This window comes from Oncorhynchus nerka, linkage group LG15 (assembly GCF_034236695.1).
Source record: "Oncorhynchus nerka isolate Pitt River linkage group LG15, Oner_Uvic_2.0, whole genome shotgun sequence".
Taxonomy (NCBI): Eukaryota; Metazoa; Chordata; class Actinopteri; order Salmoniformes; family Salmonidae; genus Oncorhynchus; species Oncorhynchus nerka.
Window position 1 is genome coordinate 81,646,033 of NC_088410.1, and position 25,998 is coordinate 81,672,030.

At 41.2% G+C, this 25,998-nt stretch overlaps 1 protein-coding gene across 4 annotated transcripts in view; it reads right to left on the reverse strand.

The window, feature by feature from the left end:
- The window catches only part of LOC115143398 (FERM domain-containing protein 4B-like), a 79,005-nt gene that overhangs the window by 12,636 nt on the left and 40,371 nt on the right, over window positions 1–25,998 (reverse strand). For 3 of the 4 annotated variants that reach the window (XM_065001942.1, XM_029683785.2, XM_065001943.1), the window contains exons 6-13: window positions 20,515–20,571; window positions 20,055–20,077; window positions 7,958–8,041; window positions 7,171–7,236; window positions 6,646–6,703; window positions 6,058–6,144; window positions 1,509–1,585; window positions 753–891 (exon numbers count right to left, since the gene is read on the reverse strand). In XM_065001942.1, the coding sequence (XP_064858014.1) occupies window positions 753–891; window positions 1,509–1,585; window positions 6,058–6,144; window positions 6,646–6,703; window positions 7,171–7,236; window positions 7,958–8,041; window positions 20,055–20,077; window positions 20,515–20,571 (591 nt within the window). Of the gene's footprint in view, window positions 1–752; window positions 892–1,508; window positions 1,586–6,057; window positions 6,145–6,645; window positions 6,704–7,170; window positions 7,237–7,957; window positions 8,042–20,054; window positions 20,078–20,514; window positions 20,572–20,683; window positions 20,716–25,998 lie in introns of those variants that run through there. The other variant, XM_065001944.1, reaches the window with a different exon arrangement.

Genomic DNA, 25,998 nt, shown 5'->3' on the forward strand with positions numbered 1-25,998 from the left:
AAGGATCAGTCTTATTTCTGGAGATATATATGGATGATTTATAAAGCCAGGCACATTTAACAGTTAGGCTGTTGATTATAGACCTAATTAAGTTGGGGTTTCCTTTCTCCTCACTTTTCATAGACAATTAAGTCAAGGGCTGTTTTCTCGTCTCCTAACCGCTGCTACCTCCGCCGCATTGTTCTCAACACCAATATGCTGGTTAGCTTTGCAACTATGCACACAGCAACATGGTCTAGGAAGCACACTGATATTTTTCAAAACCACGGACAGCGACCACTATCCAACATGGGAGAAAGCGCATTTGTTATAAAATACAATAATTTTTTTGTGTTGCACCATAATTCTTACATAATATAACCATAAACAATTTCAGTAGTATGTCTTACACTGATGGACTATGCCATCCCAACAATGGATCAGTCCACTCAGACAGGTGTCTTGTACACCATGATTTAACAAAAACATTTTTTGCTACTGCTCGACTAAAGAAATCTTGGTCGACCAACAGCCGATCGACCAAACAATCGACCAGTCGACTAAATTGAGTCAACCATAAGAAACATGTTAGCAAACAGAGGAGTAAAGGTTAAGACAAGGACAGTAGCACTCAGATGTGGAGTGGAGTGAGAAGGAGCGTGGTGGGGGTGACAAGGCCCTGATAAGGCTAGGAACAGCACAGAGGCACAGATGCAGGTAAGGGGATGAGGGTAGGAGAAGAGCAGTAAGTGCTGTGCTGCTGACACACTCACTTTGCTCTGCTTCCTGTCCAAATAGAACTGATGCTGACTGATGGCCATCACCCAGATGGTCTTAATCAGAGAGTGGCTGGCATACCACGTGTGAATGACCAATCCAGTCTGCCCGAAAGTACGCCTGGAAACTATCCTTCTGCGGATAAAAAGAGAGACAGACACAATTTTAATCCCTCATGTTACTGCTAGGTAGGAGTAATTTCATCTCTTTAATCCAAACTGACAACACAACAACTGAATACCTGGATATCTAACTATAGATACACTTTTAATAACATGATGGGTACTGATATCAGAATCATACACAATCAGAGATTAGAAAACAATTCCTTGCATAAACTAATCTCATGACTGGTTCTGTAATTCAATACATTGATGGGGGAGAGATGCAGTGTTGGAACAGAGATGTTTAATTCCAACCAAGATGGCTAGCAGCACCATATTAAACATGTGATCCAGCACTGAGGCTGGAAGTGCTGTAATGTCCTGAGAACACTGACTGCAGCAGTCCTTTACAGCAAGAAGGAAGGCCTTCATTCGACACTAGCAAGATATTGTATTGGAGTCAGCTCATTGACACTAGGCTCTGAAATTACGCCTGTTATGATTCAGAAAGGCTAGGATCAGAATAGAAGACAACAGATTCCTGGGTTGAGTTCAGTAGGCACCGAACATTTTGAGGTGCTAAAGAAACTGACCCTACAGAACACAACCCAGGATCACTATATGCATCCAGTGTCTGTTCCATCTCACCTGTCAGGGTCGTTCACCTCTACAGCAAATTTCTTCTCACGGAAATACAAATTCTCCAGCTGCTTCCACTGAAACAACTGCAGAGAGAGAAAACAGGACACACCACTTAGTAAATAGTCCACTGGACCATGCCCTGTTTGAGTGAGTGGCAGACCTAGAGAAATGTGCTTTGATACATCCGTATTTATTCCAAGCGGCTTGAGGCATCCAATGTGTGGACCATCTAAACTCAAACACAATGCCACTAGCATGGAAAGACACTCATTTAGTCCCAGATACACCAGCCTTTCTCAACGTTAACAATAACAGTAGCAGCTGTGCACAGAGGACAGCCACTCAGTCAGGTGGAATTTACTTACTGCTCATTAATGAAGCCAGTGTAGAGAGCAAGACTTGCCTAGCAAGAAGGCTCTCATTTCATTCTGTCCTGGAGGGAGAGCACTGAAAACAGGAGGAGGAGTGGGGTGAAACATCTGCATACAGCAGAACCGGGCTTTCTTTAGAGAGATTCGGAGCTCTTTTCGCTGAGAGCGATGGACTCTCCCCTGGTCTGGCTGTGTGAGAATCCACCACTGGCAACAGGGTCTGGGGTGTAGATTTATGGCAGAGGGACTTAATAAACATTCTCTACCAGGTACTGGCAAGCCAGGCAGATAGCCATAGCTCTAAATAATAAAACACATGACCCTTAACTACAGTCCTCAGCGAGAAATGTAAACGATATCACAAGCAACCCAGCCCATGATACTGTGTACTGCTCTTTTTTTTACCCCTCATCCCCTATGGACTGAGAACTGATTTTAGTACATTGAAGTCTTGGTAAAAATGTTAATAACACAATAGGGAATCGTATTCTTCTAAACAGGTTCTACATGTTTCCAGTATAGTATACACGCAGTCACTGCTTTACAACTGTGGATTGTACAGCACATTAACATACAATTACTTACAGGTAACCCAAAAACAGAATGACAACAGCAACTCAACTGAATATATCCTGAACTACCTAGTCTGGTAAAAGGGGGCTTACCAGGGCAGGTTTTAGTGCTTTTTAAATCCCGGGTGAATTATCAGGGTGGTATTGAATCCCCTGGCCAAGTTTCCAACAGGGCTAGAGCGTCCTTGAACAATACATTCATCTGTTCTCAGGCAGCCAGATAGGTGTTGCAAGAGTGTCAGCTGAGCAGGCTCCGCCTCTCTCCTCCCATTCCCTCTGACATCACAGACACCTCACTCTGACCTCGCCCACCTTGCACTGCTCTGCTCTCTCTCCTTTCCTCATGAATTCGCTCTGTGTAACTTACTCCTTCTCTCCCTCTATCACAATCTTCCTCCTCAGTCAAACCAGATGAACAAGTTGTGCATAGAGAGGTATTCAACCTCCTCTCCTCTTCAGGGAAAAGACCACTATGACCCCCTTTCTTTCAGTGTGTTTCCCTTCATCCACAGATCTTAGATTAGCCCTCCACAGTCATAACCCTTTGTGATGTGTTATCTGGGTTCTAAAATACCATGCCAACCCCTGTTGTTCAGAGTGCTATCAATTCCAGCCTCCCACCGCTCCCCAAGACAAATATTTCAGGAATCTACTACTTTGGTCTAATCATTAATAGCGGGCCCCTCTTCACCTCCATGTGAATACAGGACAGCTCTCGGTCAGCTCTCAGAACTGGGCCCAAGCTGACAAGGAAGAATCTCTCACTACACCTATAAAGTCCGTTATTAAAACCAAAGGAAAATGTAAAACTAAATTTCTGCAACTCACAAAGCAAATGCTGTAGCCAATAACAGTGTATTAGATGTCAATATTTCATAAGATGTTATTTCATGCTTTAAGTAAAGTGATCCAGACCATTTCTCCATTGCTGCTCCAGCCAATACTGTAGGCCTAGCCTAATCAATTAGATCCCCAGTATAACTGTGGATTGGGAGCATGGTAATTACTGAACAATGGGAACCAGCAGGCTCCACACTTCCCACAGACTCACCCCATTGTGTGGGAGACCCCTCTCTAATTCACAAACCCCCTGGATACTTACTACAGCACATTCAGAAAATAAACAGATAACACACATTTACATAACTAGATCATTAGACAGTTTCAAAACACCACACATACACACATACCCATTTTAATGAGTGCTCATGTATGGCCGAAGGTAGTAAGTGCCAAAATATATCAAGGATGTGTGACACACCTTTAACTCTGATCACAAGAACCCACTTACTATTTGGACAGAGGAAACCGTCCAAGCCAGTGCTGCCAAACTGCATTGCAGAGAAACCACCACCAAAACTAAACATGAGGTGAATGGTAGAGAGACAGTCCAGTCATCTGGAGAACAGAACAGTAGTTCCCCATTTCAATCTCGTTTATTTCAGATGTTAGCGGTTTCACTTCTCATTAGAGCCCATGCCAAAATACCTGTGGTTTGAGATATTCCCAGAACATTCTGATGCAGACCCAACCCTGAACCCACAACAACCTCCCCAGACTCCCCCAGGCCCTGTGACGTGATGGAGGAATCCTCTGAGGAAGATAAATAAAGTGTGTCAAAGGTCGGGACTTACACGCAGGAAGAGAACCACCACACCCTTCTCATACAGTCACATGGCACGCTGGTTCACTGAACATTTCCAGCAGAGGCATGACGAGAGAGAATGTTACAGTCCACTACAAACACACACATTAATTAAGGCTCTGGTTTTAACCTATTATATACGGTGGTGAAAGAAGTGTGAAGAGGGCTTTTAGGGAATGGAGCCGCATGGTCCTCTGACACAGCTAGCCTTGGATTTTAGCACCCGTATAAATATTTGAGCAGCCTTTTATTGTTCCAAGATAAAAAATTAAGGGTCTAATCATATATGATTATTACCATTACAGAAATGATTTTACCCTTACTGAGCTGTGCTTACATTGGTTTTATTGGTTGACCATATAACTGGACCTGCAAGTGATTATAATACAAGTAAGTGTTAAATGACTTGCTGATAAGAGGAAGAGAGAGATGGACTGAAACAGACAGAGACACGGAGAGAAAAAGAGAGATAGAGTGATAAAGCCCTTTGAATTGAAATTGAGAGAGAGCGAGAGACTGAAACAAACAGACAGAGACACACACAGAGAGCCAGAGCGAGAGAGAGAGCGCTCTCTATATCACAGCCATTTGCTCCTCAGACCATCTTAGAAATAACTTTTAATTTAAAGAAGGCCGTTGTATAAAATGTGGTGCTCTAGCATACATTTTATTCTCCTGTTGGTTACTATTGAGATTTTGGAAAAAGCCCCAGTTCTCTTTTACCCAACAGACAGGGATAGGAAGTTGTGGTTCATCCCATCCATTAAGTTGTAATAAAGCTGACAAGAGGTTAAACTACAGTAGCTTCTTTCAGCACATGTCACTGAAGTCTGGGAAAACGTCAAGAATCCCAAGATTCCTCACAGGACGATTGGAGTGCTGCAGTGGGATTCCTTTTCTGCAGCCCCCCCTTCAAGACCCCTTCAGACCCCCACACTTCAAGACCTCCTCAACCCCCCCACCCTTCAAGACCCACTCAACCCCCCACCCTTCAAGACCCACTCAACCCCCCTTCCAAGCCCCTCACACCCTTCCAAGCTTCTCACAGCCCCCCTGACAAGGTGATTGTGTTTTATTGCTTGATCAATTGTTTGCTCTCTGAGAGAAACACACACACACAATGACAGGCAGCTTTGCATAATGAGCTCAGCATGCTTGGAGAAGGGCAGAGGGGGGCTGCGATGAATACAAAGGTCGCCAGCCTTGATAGGAAGCACTATCAATATTCTACCAGATGACAGGCCCCTCTAGAACAGCAACAAGAGTTGTGCACTTTAAAAAAAAGCATATTACAAAAGTCCACCGTTTCACCAGGGGTCTGCTACGGAGGAGTTTTGGCATGAGTGCTCCCTCCCTCCATGTGTGGTTGGTGGGCCTGGGTAGAGCATAGCTCTCTCTCAGAGCTGAGCCCCTCACAGAGACCGCCCAGGCTGGCTTGGTGCCGGCTCATCCAGCCCCAGAGCCCTGCCTGCTCCCCATCCTGCACCATAATTACACCTTCCACTGGAAGGGCTGCTGAGAAAGGAGCAGGGATACGCTGGGTTTAATATATGGGACACGCCCAGTAATGCCTTGGCATTCACTGGAACAGCATTCCCAGCTGTGTCAACAGGGATCCAACATGTGAACAGGTAAGAGACATAGTAATGAAGTGGGCGGAGGAAAACACACAAGAATAAATTGTAACTTTTTTACATTTAAGGACAAAACTGTAACTTTAGGTCTCATATTGGGAATCACAGTCGTGATTATTTCAATCACACCCTAAATGAGGAATGCCACAATCTTATCACCATAATCCAGATACTATCACACCCACATTGATAACAACTTTCCCTCCCTTTACCCTAGCCAAGAACACAAGCTTCTTGTTGCCATTATTTACAGTTTGGTGGATTATTAACCAGAGTGGAGCTGGTTGTTCAGTTAGACCATAAGGAGAAACAAGTCACAGAAGGCCAACCTACCTTCCGAGGTTTCAACTTGTCCTCTAAATCGTACTGTCCAATGCCTTTATAGCTGACTCCCAGCCACCACGGCAGGCCCTGCTTGTCCTGTTGGGAAGGCAAGGCAAGACACACCAGTCATTAGGAGCAGCTTAAGTGGTACATTTTTAAAAGAAGAACGGGCCATTACTGTGACAATTACCCCATTAGGCTAGCAGCACTAGCAACACAAGGAGAGATCAAATGCATTGAAGCAGCCCTAAAAAGCTACAGACCGAGTCATTTTAACAGCAGCGTTTGATGTGCTCAGACACCCTGCTTTAATGAGTGAGGTAGGAGAGCAGGGCTGGTGGGGCTGAGGCTCTGGGAGTGAGAGAGTTTCTGAGAGAAGGATCACTCAATCATTATTTAACTAAGCACGGAGCCTGAGAAAACAGCCAGCTAAGGTCCCTGTCCAGCCTCCAGAGGGAAAACGGCTGTATTTCTATCTGAACACACAACTTTTTTATATTTTAAAAATGCTAGCTAGATGGGAAAGCAAACATGAAAACAAATGTACAGATGTTTGATGCTTCCTACTGTAAGATACAGGGTTGATTTCTCTCTTACCTTTACTGGATAATAATGAACTCCATATGTAGGGAGGGACTCCACTAAGGCCAAATACCTTCAAAACGGAGAGGGATGCATTAGCAGTAATTCAGGCAGTTACACTTCATCAACGTCTGTGAGTGGCTGCTCTACAGAAGTTTGAATGGGCTTTAAGCCCCAGTCAGTCATTCACCAGACACAGTCATTTACAGTGGCGGAGCCATCGATTTCTTTACAGGGCCTTGGAGAATAAATTGATCAAGTCAAGGGCACAAATCATACAGCCGTGTGTAAATGACCTCGCTAGGCTAAGCCCTCCCAGGGAAAACAGAGTGGACCTCTGTCACACACTGCTGGCTGCCCAAAGCATAGTAAAAGTTTGCTGTCCCCTAATTAATGACACATTCTGGCAGTGTGACAGCAACCCCTTTAAAACAAAAACAAAGGAGTAGACGCTACAGAGGACTGCAGAGTGTGTTGGACTGATGAACGTGCTAAACTAGAGGTCCACAGCAGCTCATTTCCTCCATGCACTTGACTTACCGCACAATTGCTTGCCCTCTGCTGAGGCCCTTCAGGTTCTCATAGTGCTCGATCACTCGGTCTTCACTGTAATAGAGAAAAATAAAAGCCGAAATGAATAAGCCATTACTGATTATAACATATCCCCAAACAGAGACAAGTGGTGAGACAGTCCTTCCCTGACACACATCGTTCCTGTTCATGGAGAGAATTCTGTCTGGCCTACTGGCCTGACCATGGTTCTCATCTCCTCTCAACTCACACACACAGCCCTGTAATTCCAATCTGCCCATTAATCCATACAGCTGCTGTTCATCAGTGGGCTGGGCTGCAGCCTCAGATGAATGCTGAGGCAGAAGAACAAGATGCAGCAGCATACACTCAGACAGACACAGGAGCTGTTAACAAGCGGCTGGCCTGGCCGTCTCGTTCTCTCAACCTCCTGTCTAGCCCAGCTCCCATGAAGACATGATGAAGTCGGCACCACCCTGGCTGTTCATGATGCAGCCAGACGTAATTAACACAGAGCACTAATTAATACAGCCCATCTGAGATAAACAGCCTGGCAGGACTCTGGGTGTACCTCCACCTCGCTGCCCACACCAGCTCATCTGCATGGGAAAATAATTGCTTTGTGCATCCAGGTGTTAGCGACAATTAAAAAGCCATTTGATGAGGATAGGGACGGGTGAGGGGAGGATTGGTATTGACAGGACTGTCTGATATCTATGGAACTGTGTGTAATCCAATTGGATTAATACCCCTTGTGCATTTGTGGTTAAAGTGTTGTTAATGTGGCACTGCTTACCAGTATACCAGTGAGGGGTGCTCCCTCAGGACTCTAGTGGGTAAAACCGGGAGCTTGTTCAGGTCCGACCTGGAGCTTTCAACACTGTAAATACAGAAGGATTGAGACATAATGATCAACTGAATTAATTCACAAGAACAGTAACAGTTGTATCTTAAAAAGGCTCATTTACATCTCCAATAGGACCAGGGGGCATTTTAATGCTCCATAATAATAACAACACTGCTGATTGATCAAAAGTTCTTATTACTGTCATTACGCCATTACACTAGTAGACTGACATTACACAATTAGACTGTCATTACACCAGTAGACTGTCATTACACAATTAGACTGTCATTACACTATTAGACTGACATTACACAATTTGACTGTCATTACACTAGTAGACTGACATTACACAATTTGACTGTCATTACACTAGTAGACTGACATTACACTATTAGACTGACATTACACTAGTAGACTGTCATTACACTAGTAGACTGACATTACACTAGTAGACTGACATTACACTATTAGACTGTCATTACACTATTATACTGTCATTACACTATTATACTGTCATTACACTATTATACTGTCATTACACTAGTAGACTGTCATTACACTATTAGACGGTCATTACACTAGTAGACTGTCATTACACTATTAAACTGACATTACACTATTAGACTGACATTACACTAGTAGACTGTCATTACACTATTAGACTGTCATTACACTTTTAGACTGTCATTACACTATTATACTGGCATTACACTATTATACTGGCATTACACTATTAGACGGACATTACACTAGTAGACTGACATTACACTATTAGACTGTCATTACACTATTAGACTGACAATACACTAGTAGACTGTCATTATACTATTAGACTGACATTACACTAGTAGACTGACATTACACTATCATACTGTCATTACACTATTATACTGGCATTACACTATTATACTGGCATTACACTATTATACTGTCATTACACTATTAGACTGTCATCATACTAGTAGACTGTCATTACACTATTAGACTGTCATTACACTATTAGACTGTCATTACACTATTAGACTGGCATTACACTATTAGACTGTCATTACACTATTAGACTGGCATTACACTAGTAGACTGACATTACACTATTAGACTGGCATTACACTATTATACTGGCATTACACTATTATACTGGCATTACACTGTGTAATTACTACTCTAGATCTCCATGATGACCATCTCTGAGTTCAATAAACCCCTATATCCAAGAATAACCCCAAATGAGTTCTACAGAGCAGACCACAGGGGACAGAGATCATGTGAAATATCAACATTAAAATGTTTTACAAATTGTCATTGATGCGTTGTACAGAACAGGTCAAGTCCCACATCATATAGGAAGAAAGTGACAATCAAATCAAAATAAAAAAAGTGGTCATGACTGGATATTTTTCATATTTTTATCTGGCAGGCTATTGATGCATTCCAACAGACTAGGCTTAATATCCACTTAGGTCTTGTCAAAGTGTCTCAATAGAAACAGATAAAACCCCTTTTAATTAACAGAGGAAATTGAAATATAGTTCTATCATGTCAAGGCGCAGTTCCAGAATGGGATGGTAATTATGACTCACGAGTAAATGTTTTTCAATGTTATCACATGTGCATTCTTTGAGGTGTGTGTGTACAGTACAGGCGTTGACCTCAATCTTTGCATGCCAGTGTAAAGAGTGTGAGATAGTCCTACCATATGTCATTTACCATACAATTTCATAAACACACAATTAAGACCTCATGTAATCATAAATGCCACAGGTACCTCAAGTCTGGAGGTGATCTAATACACAGCAATAGAAAATGACCTCTCTGTATTAACTGTGTTGTATGTCACTGTCAAGTTCTGAGATAGTGAACTATGAGTCACTCCAACACAAGATGGGGGAGCATTTGCTCTACAATTACTGATCGACAAAGAGGGCTATGACTTGGCAGGCCAGAGCACTGGAGCCCGGAACAAAAGCCATTCACCAGTTTTGGCAGCCCATGCAGTGTTGAAAGGTAGTGTACAACTCACAGAGGAGAGCTTTTCAAAAATAGGACTTGGCCTCTCAGACAGGACTCAGACCAGTAGATCCTTCATATCTGTATCATGTTCTAAACTACTGGGACAACATAGTATACTTATGTTTTGGTATTTTTTCATTGAAACTATTTAATGTAATAACTACTGAAGAAAATCAACAAAAGAAACTACAAAGCAGGAGCTGAACTTTTTAAAATATGTCAATTGCAGTTTCTCAATGATCTCCAAAGTGAAATGAAAAGAACTAAACAATCCTTAGAATGCAGAGGCCATAATGATCTAGTAATATGAACCTGCTCACTCAGTAGAAAGGTAAAACACTACAGAGAGAAAGCCACTTGAATCATTGTTCCCTAGCTAGCTGCCTCCCGGAGGTTCACTAGTCTCTGCTGCTATGGCAGTTAGTTCACTGCTGTGGAGTTGGATGGCATACATTTTATAGGGCGCTGGGGCTGGTGTTGTTAGGGTGATCTACTATGTAGCCACATTGCACTGTCAGCAATCTGGAATTCATTACACGTCCTGTGACGTGGGCTGGGATGCAGCTCCGCCACCCTGTGAGCCATCAAGGGGGTTGGCTAAACACTCATACAGTAGGTCAGCTATTTCAGTGGGCTGATAGTAAGTCCCTGTTAAGGAAATGCAAAGAAAGAGACCAGGATATCCCCATTGCTGTGAAATTCCCAGTAAAAGCAGGTTGGGTCTACATTTGAGTGAGTAAATTGACAGTGTCAGGGGTGCTGTAGCCTATAGGCATAATGGTTTATACTAACGACATTTAACTGGGATGTGACAGTTATCAGCTGAAAAGTATGACATGGTGATATTACACTGCATGTCATCTAGGCTACTACATTAACACTGCATAACATCAAAGGTAAAATGATAACCCCTAGAATACATGTTTTTATTCCCCTATATGCACATAATCCCAATGAACATGCAAAGTCAATCCAAGACTAGAGGCACAACAGGAAACTATAAAGTGATAGCTCAGCAGGGGCCCGGCTTTGACTACAGAGAAATGACATCACAATGGTTAGTATTTGACGCCCGGCAGTCTACCGTGGCCTAGTGAGGACTGCACTCCTGAAGCTCATCCCTTTTAGAACAGGCAGTACATTTGAGGAGGGGGTTCTCCCTAACTCCTACAAATCTAATCTCAGAGCTGCAGGGCCCTTTGCAATGAGTGTCTAGAGCTGCACATGTTTTATGAGAGGATTTGCCAAACTTCCTTATCCAAAAAGGTAGAAATTAAAACCATCAGAGAGGAAAAATATGTATTAGTCTAAAAACAACCCAGGAGAGAGTAGGCTGGGATATATAGTTGGACAGGCTCCCATCGACACTAATTTTACAGACTTTGTTGGCAGGGTCTGTTTCGTTGTGCTTTCAGACAAGACAAAGTGCAGCTGAAACATTAACTGACGAAGCTGCCTGACACCTCAGGGCTAAACAATCGGAAAACGCACCCTTAATATACTGCAACACAAGGCAGTGAAGGGCTCCACTGGGCATCCTGAATACTATACAATGAACTGAAGCTTGCCCGAGAAGTGGGATATTAAAAACAGGTGCTGCTGAAATTAGAGTTTTGCGAGTACAAAGATAAGACCTTGATGTAGAACCAAACTGCATTTTAAGCATCAAATATCCCAGTGTGCATTCACACAATACATTTCCTTACAGAGCAGATCAATGCTTCTGTGTTCAGATAGGCCTGATGCCCAGCGGTCTCTAGGAGACTCAAGCTGGGGATAACACCCCACAAGTTCAACCTGCTCAGTGCTCGTCCACTCTGACGGACAGGACAATATTTCCTGATTACCTCAGCCATCTCTTCTCCACCTGATGAATAAAATAACAAACCTTATCACCAGGTCAAGCCTTTCAGTGCTTTATCTCTCCACCAAAACACATTAGGCTTTGTAAAAAAAAATATATATATATATATATAGATACAGTTGAAGTCGGAAGATTACATATACCTTAGCCAAATACATTTAAACTCAGTTTTTCACAATTCCTGACATTTAATCCTAGCAAAAATGCCCTGTCTTAGGTCAGTTAGGATCACCACTTTATTTAAGAATGTGAAATGTCAGAATAACAGCAGAGAGAATGATTTATTTCAGCTTTTATTTCTTTCATCACATTCCCAGTGGGTCAGAAGTTTACATACACTCAATTAATATTTGGTAGCATTGCCTTTAAATTGTTTAACTTGGGTCAAACGTTTCAGGTAGCCTTTCACAAGCTTCCCACAATAAGTTGAGTGAATTTTGGCCCAGTCCTCCTGACAGAGCTGGTGTAACTGAGACAGGTTTGTAGTCCTCCTTGCTCGCACAAGCTTTCTCTGTTCTGCCAACAAATTGTCTATAGGACTTAGGTCAGGGCTTTGTGATGGCCACTCCAATACCATGACTTTGTTGTCCTTAAGCCATTTTGCCACAAATTTGGAAGTATTCTTGGGGTCATTGTCCATTTGGAAGACCCATTTGCGACCAAGCTTTAACCTGACTGATGTCTTGAGATGTAGCTTCAATGTGTCCACGTAATTTTCCTCCCTCATGATGCCATTTTTTTGTGATGTGCACCAGTCCCTCCTGCAGCAAACCACCCACACAACATGATGCTGCCACCCCCGTGCTTCACGGTTGGGATGGTGTTCTTCGGCTTGCAAATCTCCCCCTTTTTCCTCCAAACATAACGATGGTCATTGTTGCCAAAAAGTTTTCTTTTTGTTTCATCAGACCAGAGGACATTTCTCCAAAAAGTACAATCTTTGTCCCCATGTGCAGTTGCAAACCGTAGTCTAGCTTTTTTCATGGCGGTTTTGGAGCAGTGGCTTCTTCCTTGCCGAGCGGCCTTTCAGGTTATGTTGATATAGGACTTGTTTTACTGTGGATACAGATACTTTTGTACCTGTTTCCTCCAGCATCTTCACAAGGTCCTTTGCCGTTGTTCTGGGATTGATTTGCACTTTTCTCACCAAAGCATGTTCATCTCTAGGAGACAGAACCCGTCTCCTTCCTGAGAGGTATGACGGCTGCGTGGTCCCATGGTGTTTATACTTGCGTACTATTGTTTGTACAGATGAACGTGGTACCTTCATGCATTTGGAAATTGCTCCCAATGATGAACCAGACTTGTGAAGGTCTACAATTTTTTTCAGAGGGCTTGGCTGATTTCTTTTGATTTTCCCACGATGTCAAGTAAAGAGGCACTGAGTTTGAAGGTAGGCCTCGAAATACATCCACACGTACACCTCCAATTGACTCAAATGATGTCAACTATCAAAAGCTTCTAAAGCCATGACATCATTTTCTGAAATTTTCGAAGCTGCTTAAAGGCACAGTCAACTTAGTGTATGTAAACTTCTGACCCACTGAAATTGTGATACAGTGAATGATAAGTGAAATAATCTGTCTGTAAACAATTGTTGGGAAAATTATTTGTGTCATGCACAAAATAGATGTCCTAACCAACTTGCCAAAACTATAGTTTGTTAACATGAAATTTGTGGAGTGGTTGAAAAGCAAGTTAATGACTCCAACCTATGTAAACTTCTGACTTCAAATGTATATATATATATATTTCTGGGGGAGATGAATGATTGTTATCGGTATCTTGTGCAGGCAACAACAATCTAATTCAAGACATATTTAGACTGAACAAGATGGGAGGGGGAAAGGAAATTCAATAGCCAGGACAAACAGAAAGCAATTGAGGTCAGGTTTGCCAGAGTATAGAGCCTATAGCTTTTGGCTACTGAGGAATGGACTTGAAAACAATAAAACACTGACCAGGAAAACCGGATCTAGATACATCACGTTGTATGTTCTAAAGATGTCGTTATCGTTGAGAAATACATCATTATAATATATAAACAGTCACAAGTAAAGCAGATATGTACAGTGGTTCGTCCTTTAAAAAGTTGCAGCGTCCAGCAGCACAGCAGAATTCTATGGCACGTTATTTAAGTGCCAAGCACTGGTACCATTAATGCTAGTTAGTGCTAGTTTGACCACCAGAGGGCATCTTTCAGAAGCATTTGATAGCCTTCAATAGTGGCTGTAATAGAGAATTTAAAGCCTTTTTTGTAAGAATATAATATATGGGAATGATTGAGAAATTTGGCTTAATTAATTTGATTAATATTATGGTGTTTCTATTCCCAAAAAAAACTAAAAACCCTCTGGGTTTCCATTAGGATGGAATGGAAAATATGGCGATGTACAACGTGACAGTCGGGAGTAGGCTACAGTGCTGGACTATTTAGCTAAAGAATCCCCATGTTGTAAGGGCACGCGGGAGACCGGGGTTCAATTCCCTGATGGGGAGGAAGGAGTAGGCTGTCCTTGTAAATAATAATTTGTTGTTAACTGACTTGCCTAGTTAAATTAAGGTTACACTAAGTGCATAACATTTCTACACAATAATTTTAGTCTAACCAATACCCAAACGGAGATTCAGTCCCCCAAAAAATCTCATTGATTTATCAAGACCAGTCCCCATGCTTGACACGAAACGGTGCTAAAATAGTTGAAGGCTATTGCTTCAAATCCTATTGCTTCCAAATTCAATATGCTCTTTAAATAAGACCTACACCACATTTACCAGCACATTACTCAACACTAGTGAGACCCATGTCGCCTATGGTGGGCCTACAGTACATCGGAAAATATGACATGACTCTCCGTCGATAATTACATATAGAGGATTGGAGGATTCTAAATTAAACCATAAGCAGCCTCATGGGTATCAATATACAGAGAGGTGTTGGTAAAGGTATATTGTCCTGATAATAGCTCATAAATGGGCTATTATAATACTGTACATGGTGTCCAAGTCAGGATAACCAAAACATGTATTTATTAAAGACCATCAGAAAGAATGTTGGTACTTATTTATTTTGATCCAAAGCCATGAATGAGTGAGTCACCCAGCTTTATGTAGGTGCCGGCTATTTATTTATCCGTTATTTTACCAGGTAAGTTGACTGAGAACACATTCTCACTTGCAGCAACGACCCGGGGAATAGTTACAGGGGAGAGGAATGAGGCAAATATAGATTTGGGATTATTAGGTGACTGTTTGATGGCCAGATTGGGAATTTAGCCAGGACACCAGGGTTAACACCTCTACTCTTACAATAAATGCCATGGGATCTTTAATGACCACAGAGAGTCAGGACACCTGTTTAACATCCCATCAGAAAGACAGCACCCTACACAGGGCAGTGTCCCCAATCACTGCCCTCAGGCATTGGGATATTTTTTAGACCAGAGGAAAGAGTGCCTCCTACTGGCCTTCCAACACTACTTCCAGCAGCATCTGGTCTCCCATCCAGGGACTGACCAGGACCAACCCTACTTAGCTCCAGAAGCAAGCAAACAGTGGTATGCAGGGTGGTATGCTTCTGGCTATATGACTGTGCCATCAACTTGATAATATATAACAATATTTTGGAGGTTATTTCATTTTCAAAAAAATGAAAGTCAGCGATTATAATCTGAATAAAGGCCAAAATAATATTTGTAAAGGCCAAAACATTTATTTCTGTTTTTAGAGGGAGAAAAACGCAGGGCCAATTGTGCGCCACCCTATGGGACTCCCAATCATGGTTGGATGTGAGACATAATAATAATAATACTTAACTTAGAAATACATTTGACGATAGAATTCTCCCCCTATCCTCCATCTAGGCAAGTTATTATCCAGCTACCTGCAAGAACGTTTCCCAAGTCAGCGCCATTATTAGTGCAATTCCCCTAAAATTGTTGCTCTGTGCTGCCCAGTGTGGTGGGGTGGGGGTCCACCACCCTTTCCTAGGTCAGGGCTAGGTCTGTCTTCTGTGTGCGGCTCTGCAGCGCATCCCGTGCCTTGAACCTTGTGTGCTTTCAGTGGATACAGCTGAGAACTGCAAGGCAATCCCATTGTGCTTCACTCGGGAGCCATGACCAATATGACCAATATATATTGTCCTGCTAATAACAGGGTTAATATCATATCTGTGAGAATATTCAAGGGGCTTTTATATCATTCTAAATTAATAATAATCGCTTTGTTTAAAAAAAATAACAATATTTTGGAGATGATAACGTAAAATTAGCGAGAAAAAGGACATTCTAGAACATGGGTTGAGACATTGTTACTCATTTGTAAATAAATATGTTATTTAGAATGGTGAATTTATGTTTTTAGAGGGAGAAAAACCAAAAACCTAGAGTCATCTCATAGGTATCCCAGTTGAGGCCAGCACAAGTATTGAACCTGCATCTGTAGCAACACAGCTTGCACAGCTATGCAGTGTCTTAGACCATTGATTTTGAATATCAGATTCCAGCTCAGCTCAATGTCAAAAGAAAAACATCAAGGCCCTCATTTAAAAAAAATGTACCTTGATTTAACTAGCCAAGTCAGTTAAGAACAAATTCTTATTTACAATGACAACCTACCCTGGACAACACTGGGACAATTGTGTGCCGCCCTATGGGACTCACAATCATAGATGAGTGTGATACAGCCTGTGATCGAACCAGGGACGGCAAAGACTTGCACTAAGATGCAGTGCCTTAGACCACTGCGCCACTCAGGAACTCACTAAGATAAAAAAGAAGATAAACTAAGATTAAAAAATAAAAAACGAGCCAACGTGGTAAAACAACCTCTTTAGGATCGGACCCTTTTTTTCCATTTTCCCTAAATTGACATACCCAAATCTAACTTCCTGTAACTCATGCCCTGAAGCAAGGATATGCATATTCTTGGTATCATTTGAAAGGAAACTAGAGTTCGACCGATTAATTAGGGCAGATTTCAAGTTTTCATAACAATCGGTAATCTGCGTTGTTGTACGCCAAATACATTGCACTCCACGAGGAGACTGACCACCTGTTACGCGAGTGCAGCAAGGAGCCAAGGTAAGTTGCTAGCTAGCATTAAACTTATCTTAGAAAAAACAATCAATCTTAACATAATCACTAGTTAACTACACATGATTTGATGATATTACTATTTAACTAGCTTGTCCAGCGTTGTATATAATCTATGCCCTGCCTGTTAATTCATCATTGAATCACAGCCTACCCGCCAAACGGGTGATGATTTAACAAGCGCATTTGCGAAAAAAGCACTGTCGTTGCACCAATGTACCTAACCATAAACACCAATGCCTTTCTTAAAATCAATACACAAGTATATTTTTTTTAAACCTGCATATTTAGTTAAAATAAATTCATGTTAGCAGGCAATATTAACTAGGGAAATTGTGTCACTTCTCTTGCGTTCAGTGCAAGCAGAGTCAGGGTATATGTAGCAGTTTGGGCTGCCTTGCTCATTGTGAACTGTGTGAAGACCATTTCTTCCTAACAAAGACCATAATTAATTTGCCAGAATATTACATAATTATGACATAACATTGAAGGTTGTGCAATGTAACAACAATATTTAGACTTATGGATGCCATCCATTCGAGGAAATACGGAACGGTACAGTATTTCACTGAAAGAATAAACGTTTTGTTTTCGAAATGACAGTTTCCCGATTTGACCATATTAATGACCAAAGGCTCATATTTCTGTGTGTTATATTATAATTAAGTCTATGATTTGATATTTGCTAGAGCAGTCTGACTGAGTGGTAGGCAGCAGCAGGCTCATAAGCATTCATTCAAACAGCACTTTCCTGCGTTTGCCAGGCAGTTCTTCACAATGCTTGAAAGCACAGCGCTGTTTATGACTTCAAGCCTATCAACTCCCGAGATTAGGCTGGCAATACTATAGTGCCTATAAGAACATCCAATAGTCAAAGGTATATGAAATACAAATAGTATAGAGAGAAATAGTCCTATAATTCCTATAATAACTTCAACATAAAACTTCTTAACTGGGAATATTGAAGACTCATGTTAAAAGGAACAACCAGCTTTCATATGTTCTCATGTTCTGAGCACGGAACTTAAACGTTAGCTTTTTTCCTTGGCACATATTGCACTTTTACTTTATTCTCCAACACAATACTAAAGTGCCTATAAGAACATCCAATAGTCAAAGGTATATGAAATACAAATGGTATAGAGAGAAATAGTCGACACGTCATAATTCCTATAATAACTACCACCTAAAACTTCTTAACTGGGAATATTGAAGAACTGGGAATATTGAACCACCAGCTTTCATATGTGCTAACTTAAACGTTAGCTTTGATATATGACACATATTTCACATTTACTTTCTTCTCCAACACTGTGTTTTTGCATTACTTAAACCAAATTGAACATGTTTCATTATTTATTTGAGACTAAATAGATTTTATTAATGTATTATATTAAGTTAAAATAAAAGTGTTCATTGTTCATTCAGTATTGTTGTAATTGTCATTATATATATAAAAATCGTCTGATTAATCGGTATCAGCTATTTTTGGTCTCCAATAGTCGGTATCGGCGTTGAAAAATCATAATTGGTCGACCTCTAAAGGAAACACTTTGAAGTTTGTGGAAATGTGAAAAGAATGTAGGAGAATATAACACAATAGATCTGGTAAAAGATAATAAAAAGAAGAAGAAAAAAAACATATTTTTTGTACCGTCATCTTTGAAATGCAAGAGAAAGGCCATCATGTATTATTCTATCCCAGCTGCAATTTAGATTTTGGCCACTAGATGGCAGCAGCGTATGTGCAAAGTTTTAGACTGATCCAATGAACCATTGCATTTCTGCTCAAAATGTTGTGCCAAGACTGCCCAAATGTGCCTAATTGGTTTATTATTAACTTTCATGTACAAAACTGTGCACTCTCCTCAAACAATAGCATGGTATTATTTCACTGTAATAGCTACTGTAAATTGGACAGTGCAGTTAGATTAACAAGAATTTAAGCTTTCTGCCCATATCAGATATGTCTATGTTCTGGGAACCTCATGCTAATCGCATTAGCCTACATTAGCTCAACGTCCTGCTGGGGACCCACCGACCCTGAAGAAGCTTTTAAGGTCATTCCACCTCAGAAAGCAGAAGAGGATTTCATCACCCCCCATTTCAGATTGTTCTGAAAACGTTTCTCTAGTTAGAAACAAATAAGATTAGCATTCCTGAAACATTATTTTGTTGAAATATTGGACTATTCAAGGAAAATTGGTTTGAAGCATTAGGTTGCTAAGAGAATAACAAACTGAATTGCTTTCATGGAGGACTGGCTTGACCACACTATTTATTTTCATCATGAGCAAAAGCTATCGGGTTTCTACCAAAAGTTGCAAAGAAAACGTTGAGTCCTATTTATTAAACACAAGATACCAGCAAAATTGATCAAAGGATGTGGTGGCAGTAGCAGGAACAGTGGCATCTAGTGTGCAGAACTTGGTACTTTCAAACTAATTTATGGTAAAGAATGTAAGTGACTTCAATGGCTCATTTCTTTGAACAGGGGAAGAAAACCATCACCAGATTTACAGGGAATACATTACAAAGGTTGAAGAAGCAATACACCAAGCAGCAGCTCCATACTACTTATCAGACAGAGAGCTGATACTTTATACATTAGGTACTATATTTATTGAAGATGATAAGAATCCTATGAATTAAAATGGCCAATTTGGGTGAAATCAATTTGCTTAATTTCTCATAGAGCAAATTATATTTCATCAAAATAATATTTCAGGAATGCTAATCTTATGGGTTTCTAACTACAGAAACCATTTCAGAATAATTTGAGATGGTGGGTGACATGGCTTGCTGAATTGACACAGAATGACCCTGAAAATTTCACAAAAACATCTTTAATGAGTTAATGAGCCCCAGTAGCATACCAGTTTTACTCTTCCATAGGCCTACATGTTTTAGAATGCCCTTTTGCAAGTAGCCTACTGTGGCTGACAAATGTGACAGAGTGAGTAACTTAATGGTGCAAGCTGAAGCAATTTATGATATTTAACTAAATATGTATGCAGATAAGTGATCATTTTGATCTAATAATAATAATAATCTATTAGTGTTGACATGAGTGACTTACCTTGTGTAGTCTCCTTTGGCCTCCTGGGAAACAAAATAGTACCGTTACAAGTTAGAATAATTAATATGCATCAAGTACTAGCCTGGAGGACTTATAAAAACATGATCAATACGTCATCAAATCAAATTGTATTGGTCACATACGCATTAATAGCAGATGTTAATGCGAGTGTAGCGAAATGCTTGTTAATAAATCATTAATAAGTCTTCAACGATATTTAGGACTACGGTAACACTTTTCAAGCTTACTCAGCTTTGAATAGTATTTACAACAAAACATCTTATTGCACACTATAAGAAGTACAATGATTTCAATATTGAAGCTGTACGTAGCTGTACATCACTCACAAGACGATTCCTGAAATGAACTTATTTTAACAGCGTGCATGACAGTGTTGATTCAGTTTATATTCAAATCGCTGATGAATTACAAGTCACACAAGCTACAAAAATGCACTTACCTGCAAAGCATATGCAGCTAATTTGAAAACATTTTCACTCTCAACTTCGATGATCTCCTGTCGTTAAAACATGAGAAAATGTGTTATAGTGTAAAAAACAACAACAAAGGTACCACGTTCGAACAGTAGCACTTGACTTAATATAAATATCATTCCCACCAGTATGTACCTCAACGCCACAGTTACCGTCTGAACCAATGTCAATGAAAAACGGTTGTACGTATTTAAGGTTGATTCGGAATCTTAAAAGTTATTAATATTCTTCATCGACGTTCGGAACTAAATATTGTTGCGTAGACTACACAATAAAGTACATACAATAGCTACACAAAGCCTCTATAACCACAGTTATTTATCAATTTAACTACCTAATCATCAAAATGGTACATTCTACGAGCAAGTTCACGCTCCTCCAGTGTTGAAAAAAAAATCGTCGTGGGCACTGAGCTGTATGGTCCTGGAGCGTATTCATTACGCGAATTCTGTCTCAAACCATTTCCTAAATGGAAGCAAACGGGACGAAACGAGGAGATACCTACCTGAATTTGTCCAGCAGAATCTCTCATTTTGCTCTGTTTGCTTCCGTTTAAGAAACATCCCTGGGGTCCAAAACGGAAACAAACAGAGCAAAACAAGAGTATATATTGGATAAATTCAGGTAGGTACATCCCCGTTTTTCAACAGAATTAGCACAATGAATGCACCCCTGGCAAGTTGTCAGCATTATATCTAAGATGGTGGATAAATGAAGATAATTCACTCAAGTCATTTACCATTTAAAAAAATAGTTAGTTCCTGTCTACCTAACTGGGTGTGTCTCCCATAGACACCAACGCAATAGCAGTCTTCTTAGTTCTTACGCTGCGTTCAAAACGACTGGGAACATGGAAAAATACAAGGTCAAATCATAACGTCATAACAAAGTAACTTTGTGTTGTTGTTTTTGTCGAACTGCTTTGCTTTATCTTGGCCAGGTCGCAGTTGTAAGTGAGAACTTGTTCTCAACTGGCCTACCTGGCTAAATAAAGGTGAATAAATTACATTTTAAAAAATCAGGTCAGAGAGTTGGAAATATAGAAAGAAGCCTGAGTTCCCGAGTTGCAATGACCGTTCAAATAGAATTTTCCCAGTCAGAGCTTGTTTTTCTTCAGTGTTCCCAGTTGTTTTGAATGCACTGAAGTTGGAAGTCTGAGATTTACTAGTTCTCAGTTGTTTTGAAAGTGGCGATTGAGCCCCATAGTGGAGGTGTCATTGTAAAAGAAAGTATGTCCTGCTTCTCTCCTCTCTCCTCTGTACCTAACTTGCCCTCGCAGTCCCTTCAGTTTCCCATTCGTTTGGCTGCTCAGCCTACCTTAGTATACCTCACCGATCATAGCCCTGCTATTCCTAACCAATCAGAGAGCTTGGAAATGCACATCTGGACACTGCATCCGCCCACTCAGTTCAGAGTGTTATCATCAACCGAAGACAGAAGATGCACATCTGAGGACTTTTTATTATCGACAGTAACATGAATGTCATAATGGTGTGTATGCATCGAAATAAACACGACAATAAGACTTCAAGTCATTCAGATTACCCCAATCATATAAACATCTTCAAATGGAAACAGCTGTGTGTGTGTGTGTGTGTGTGTGTGTGTGTGTGTGTGTGTGTGTGTGGTGGTGACTATCAAATCAAGAGTACAGTGATGGGCCTCAACATCATGTTCTAACCGGACTACACAACATTAAGTACAGTTGAAGTAGCCAAATATATTTAAACTCAGTTTTTCACAATTCCTGACATTTAATCAGAGTAAAAAGTTCCCTGTCTTAGGTCAGTTAGGATCACCACTTTATTTAAGAATGTGAAATGTCAGAATAATAGTAGAGAGAATGATTTATTTCAGCTTTTATTTCTTTCATCACACTCCCAGTGGGTCAGAAGTTTACATACACTCAATTAGTATTTGGTAGCATTCATTGCCTTTTAAATTATTTAACTTGAGTCAAACATTTCGGGTAGCCTTTCACAAGCTTCCCATTCCTCCCGACAGAGCTGGTGTATCTGAGTCAGGATTGTAGGCCTCCTTACTCGCACACGCTTTTTCACTTTGCCCACACATTTTCATTTTCTATAGCATTGAGGTCATGGCTTTGTGATGGCCACTCCAATACCATGACTTTGTTGTCCTTAAGCCATTTTGCCACAAATTTGGAAGTATTCTAGGGGTCATTGTACATTTGGAAGACACATTTGCGACCAAGCTTTAACTTCCTGACTGATGTCTTGAGATGTTGCTTCCTACCTCATGATGCCATCTATTTTCTGAAGTGCACCAGTCCCTCCTGCAGGAAAGCACCCCCACAACATGATGCTGCTTCACGGTTGGGATGGTCTTTTTCGGCTTGCAATCCTCCCCCTTTTTCCTTCAAACATTATGGCCAAACAGTTCAATTTTTGTATCATCAGGCCAGAGGACATTTCTCCAAAAAGTACGATATTTGACCACATGTGCAGTTGCAAACCGTAGTCTGGCTTTTTTATGGCGGTTTTGGAGCAGTGGCTTCTTCCTTGCTGAGCGGCCTTTCATGTTATGTCGATATAGGACTTGTTTTACTGTGGATGTAGATACTTTTGTGCCTGTTTCCTCCAGCATCTTCACAAGGTCCTTTCCTGTTGTTCTGGGATTGATTCACACTTTTCACACCAAAGTACACTCATCTCTAGGAGACGGAACGTGTCTCCTTCCTGAGCGGTATGACGGCTGCGTGGTCCCATGGTGTTTATACTTGCGTACTATTGTTTGTACAGATGAACGTGGTACCTTAAGGCGTTTGGAAATTGCTCCCAAGGATGAACCAGACTTGCTGATGAAGTGTGCCTTAAATTCTAAATAAATCACTGACAGTGTCACCAGCAAAGCACCCCCACACCATCACACATCCTCCTCCATACTTCACATTGGGAATCACACACGCAGAGATCATCCGTTCACCTTACTCTGTGTCTCACAAAAGACATGGCGGTTGGAACCAAAAATCTCACATTTGGACTCATCAGACCGAAGGACAGGTTTCCACCGGTTTAATGTCCATTGCTCGTGTTCCTTGGCCAAAGCAAGTCTCTTCTTCTTATTGGTGTCCTTTAGTAGTGGTTTCTTTGTAGCAATTCAACCATGAAGGCCTGATTCACGCAGTTTCCTCTGAACAGTTGATGTTGAGATATGTTGAGATATGAACTCTGTGAAGCATTTATTTGGGCTGCAATTTCCGAGGCTGGTAACTCTAGTGAACTTGTCCTCAGCAGCAGAGGTAACTCTGGGTCCTCCTTTCCTGTGGCTGTCCTCATGAGAACCAGTTTCAAATCAAATCAAGGTCCTGGACGGCAGGAGTGATGTACTGGGCTGTACGCACTATCTTCTATCGTGCCTTGCAGTCGGAAGCTGAGCAGTTGCCATACCAGGGGGTAATGCAGTCAGGATGCTCTCAATGGTGCAGCTATAGATATTTTTGAGGACCTGAGGACCCATGCCAAATATTTTCAGTTTCCTGAGCGGGAATAGGTGTTGTCGTGCCCTCTTCACGACTGTCTTGGTGTGTTTGGACAACAATAGTTTGTTGGTGATGTGGAAACCAAGGAACTTGAAGCTCTCATCCTGCTCTACTACAGCCCCGTTGATGAGAATGGGGGCGTGTTCGGTCCTCCTTTTACTGTAGTCCACAATCATCTCCTTTGTCTTGAGGGTGAGGTTGTTATCCTGGCACCACACTGCCAGGTCTCTGACCTCCTCCCTATAGGCTGTCTCATCGTTGTCGGTGATGAGGCCTGACACTGTTGTGTCATCGGCAAACGTAATGATGGCGTTGGAGTCATGCTTGGCCAGTCATGGGTAAACAGGGAGTACAGGAAGGGACTGATCATGCACCCCAGTGTTGAGAATCAGCGTGGCAGATATGTTGTTACCTACCCTTACCACCTAGAGGCGGCCCATCAGGAAGTCCGTGATCCAATTGCAGAGGGAGGTGTTTAGTCCCAGGGTCCTTAGCTTGGTGATGAGCTTTGAGGGCACTATGGTGTTGACTGCTGAGCTGTGGTCAATTAACAGCATTCAGATAGGTGTTCCTTTTATCCAGGTGGGAAAGGGCAGTGTTGAGTGCAATATAAATGGCATCATCTGCGGATCTGTTGGGGCGGTATGCAAATTGCAGTGGGTCTACGGTTTCTGGGATAATGGTTTTGATGTGAGCCATGACCAGACTTTCAAAGCACTTCATGGCTACAGACGTAAGTGCTACGGGTCGGTAGTCATTTAGGCAGGTTACCTTGGTGTTCTTATTTTTTTATTTATTTTACCAGGCAAGTCAGTTAAGAACAAATTCTTATTTTCAATGACGGCCTAGGAACAGCGGGTTAACTGCCTGTTCGGGGGCAGAACGACAGATTTGTACCTTGTCAGCTCGGGGGTTTGAACTTGCAACCTTGCGGTTACTAGTCCAACGCTCTAACCACTAGGCTACCCTGCCGCCCTTAGGCACAGGAACAATGGTGGTCTGCTTGAAACATGTTGGTATTACAGACTCGGTCAGGGACAAGTTGAAAATGTCAGTGAACACGCTTGCCAGTTGGTCAGTGCATGCTCAGAGTACATGTCCTGGTAATCCGCCCTGCGGTTTTGTGAATGTTGACCTGTTTAAAAGTCTTACTCACATCGGCTACGGAGAGCGTGATCACACAGTCATCCGGAACAGCTTAGCGCTTGATGGTTTTTGCAACTGCACTTTAAGAAACTTCCTAAATTCTGGACATTTTCCAGATTGACTGACCTTCATGTCTTAAAGTAATGATGGACTTTCGTTTCTCTTTGCTTATTTGAGATGTTCTTGCCATAATATGGACTTGGTTTTTTACCAAATAGGGCTATTTTCTGTATACCAACCCTGCCTTGGCTCAAACGCATTAAGAAGGAAAGAAATTCCACAAATTAACTTTCAACAAGGCACACCTGTTATTGAAATTCCAGTTGACTACCTCATGAAGCTGGTTGAGAGAATGTCAAGAGTGTGCAAAGCAATCCTCAAAGGAAAGGGTGGCTACTTTGAAGAATCTATAATATATTTAACAACTTTTTGGTTACTACATTATTCCATATGTGTTATTTAATATGTTTGATGTCTTCATTATTATTATACAATGTAGAAAATATTACAAATAAAGAAAAACCTTTGAATGAGTAGGTGTCCAAACTTGTGACTGGTACTGTAGATGGGAGGCATTGAGCTGGGACTAAAAACAAATTTTAAAAAAGATAACTAATGTAAAATATAATGTGTCAGTAAAATGTATATAGTAAGCTGTAAGTAGAAGCCTAAGTATTGTTGTCCATTAATTTGACTCCAATTAGGGGAGGGGAGGTAGGGTTAGGGGGAAAAAATAAGAAGGAAAATACATGTGTTTTAAATACAGTATATATAAAAAATATTCTTAATTAATATTGTTAAT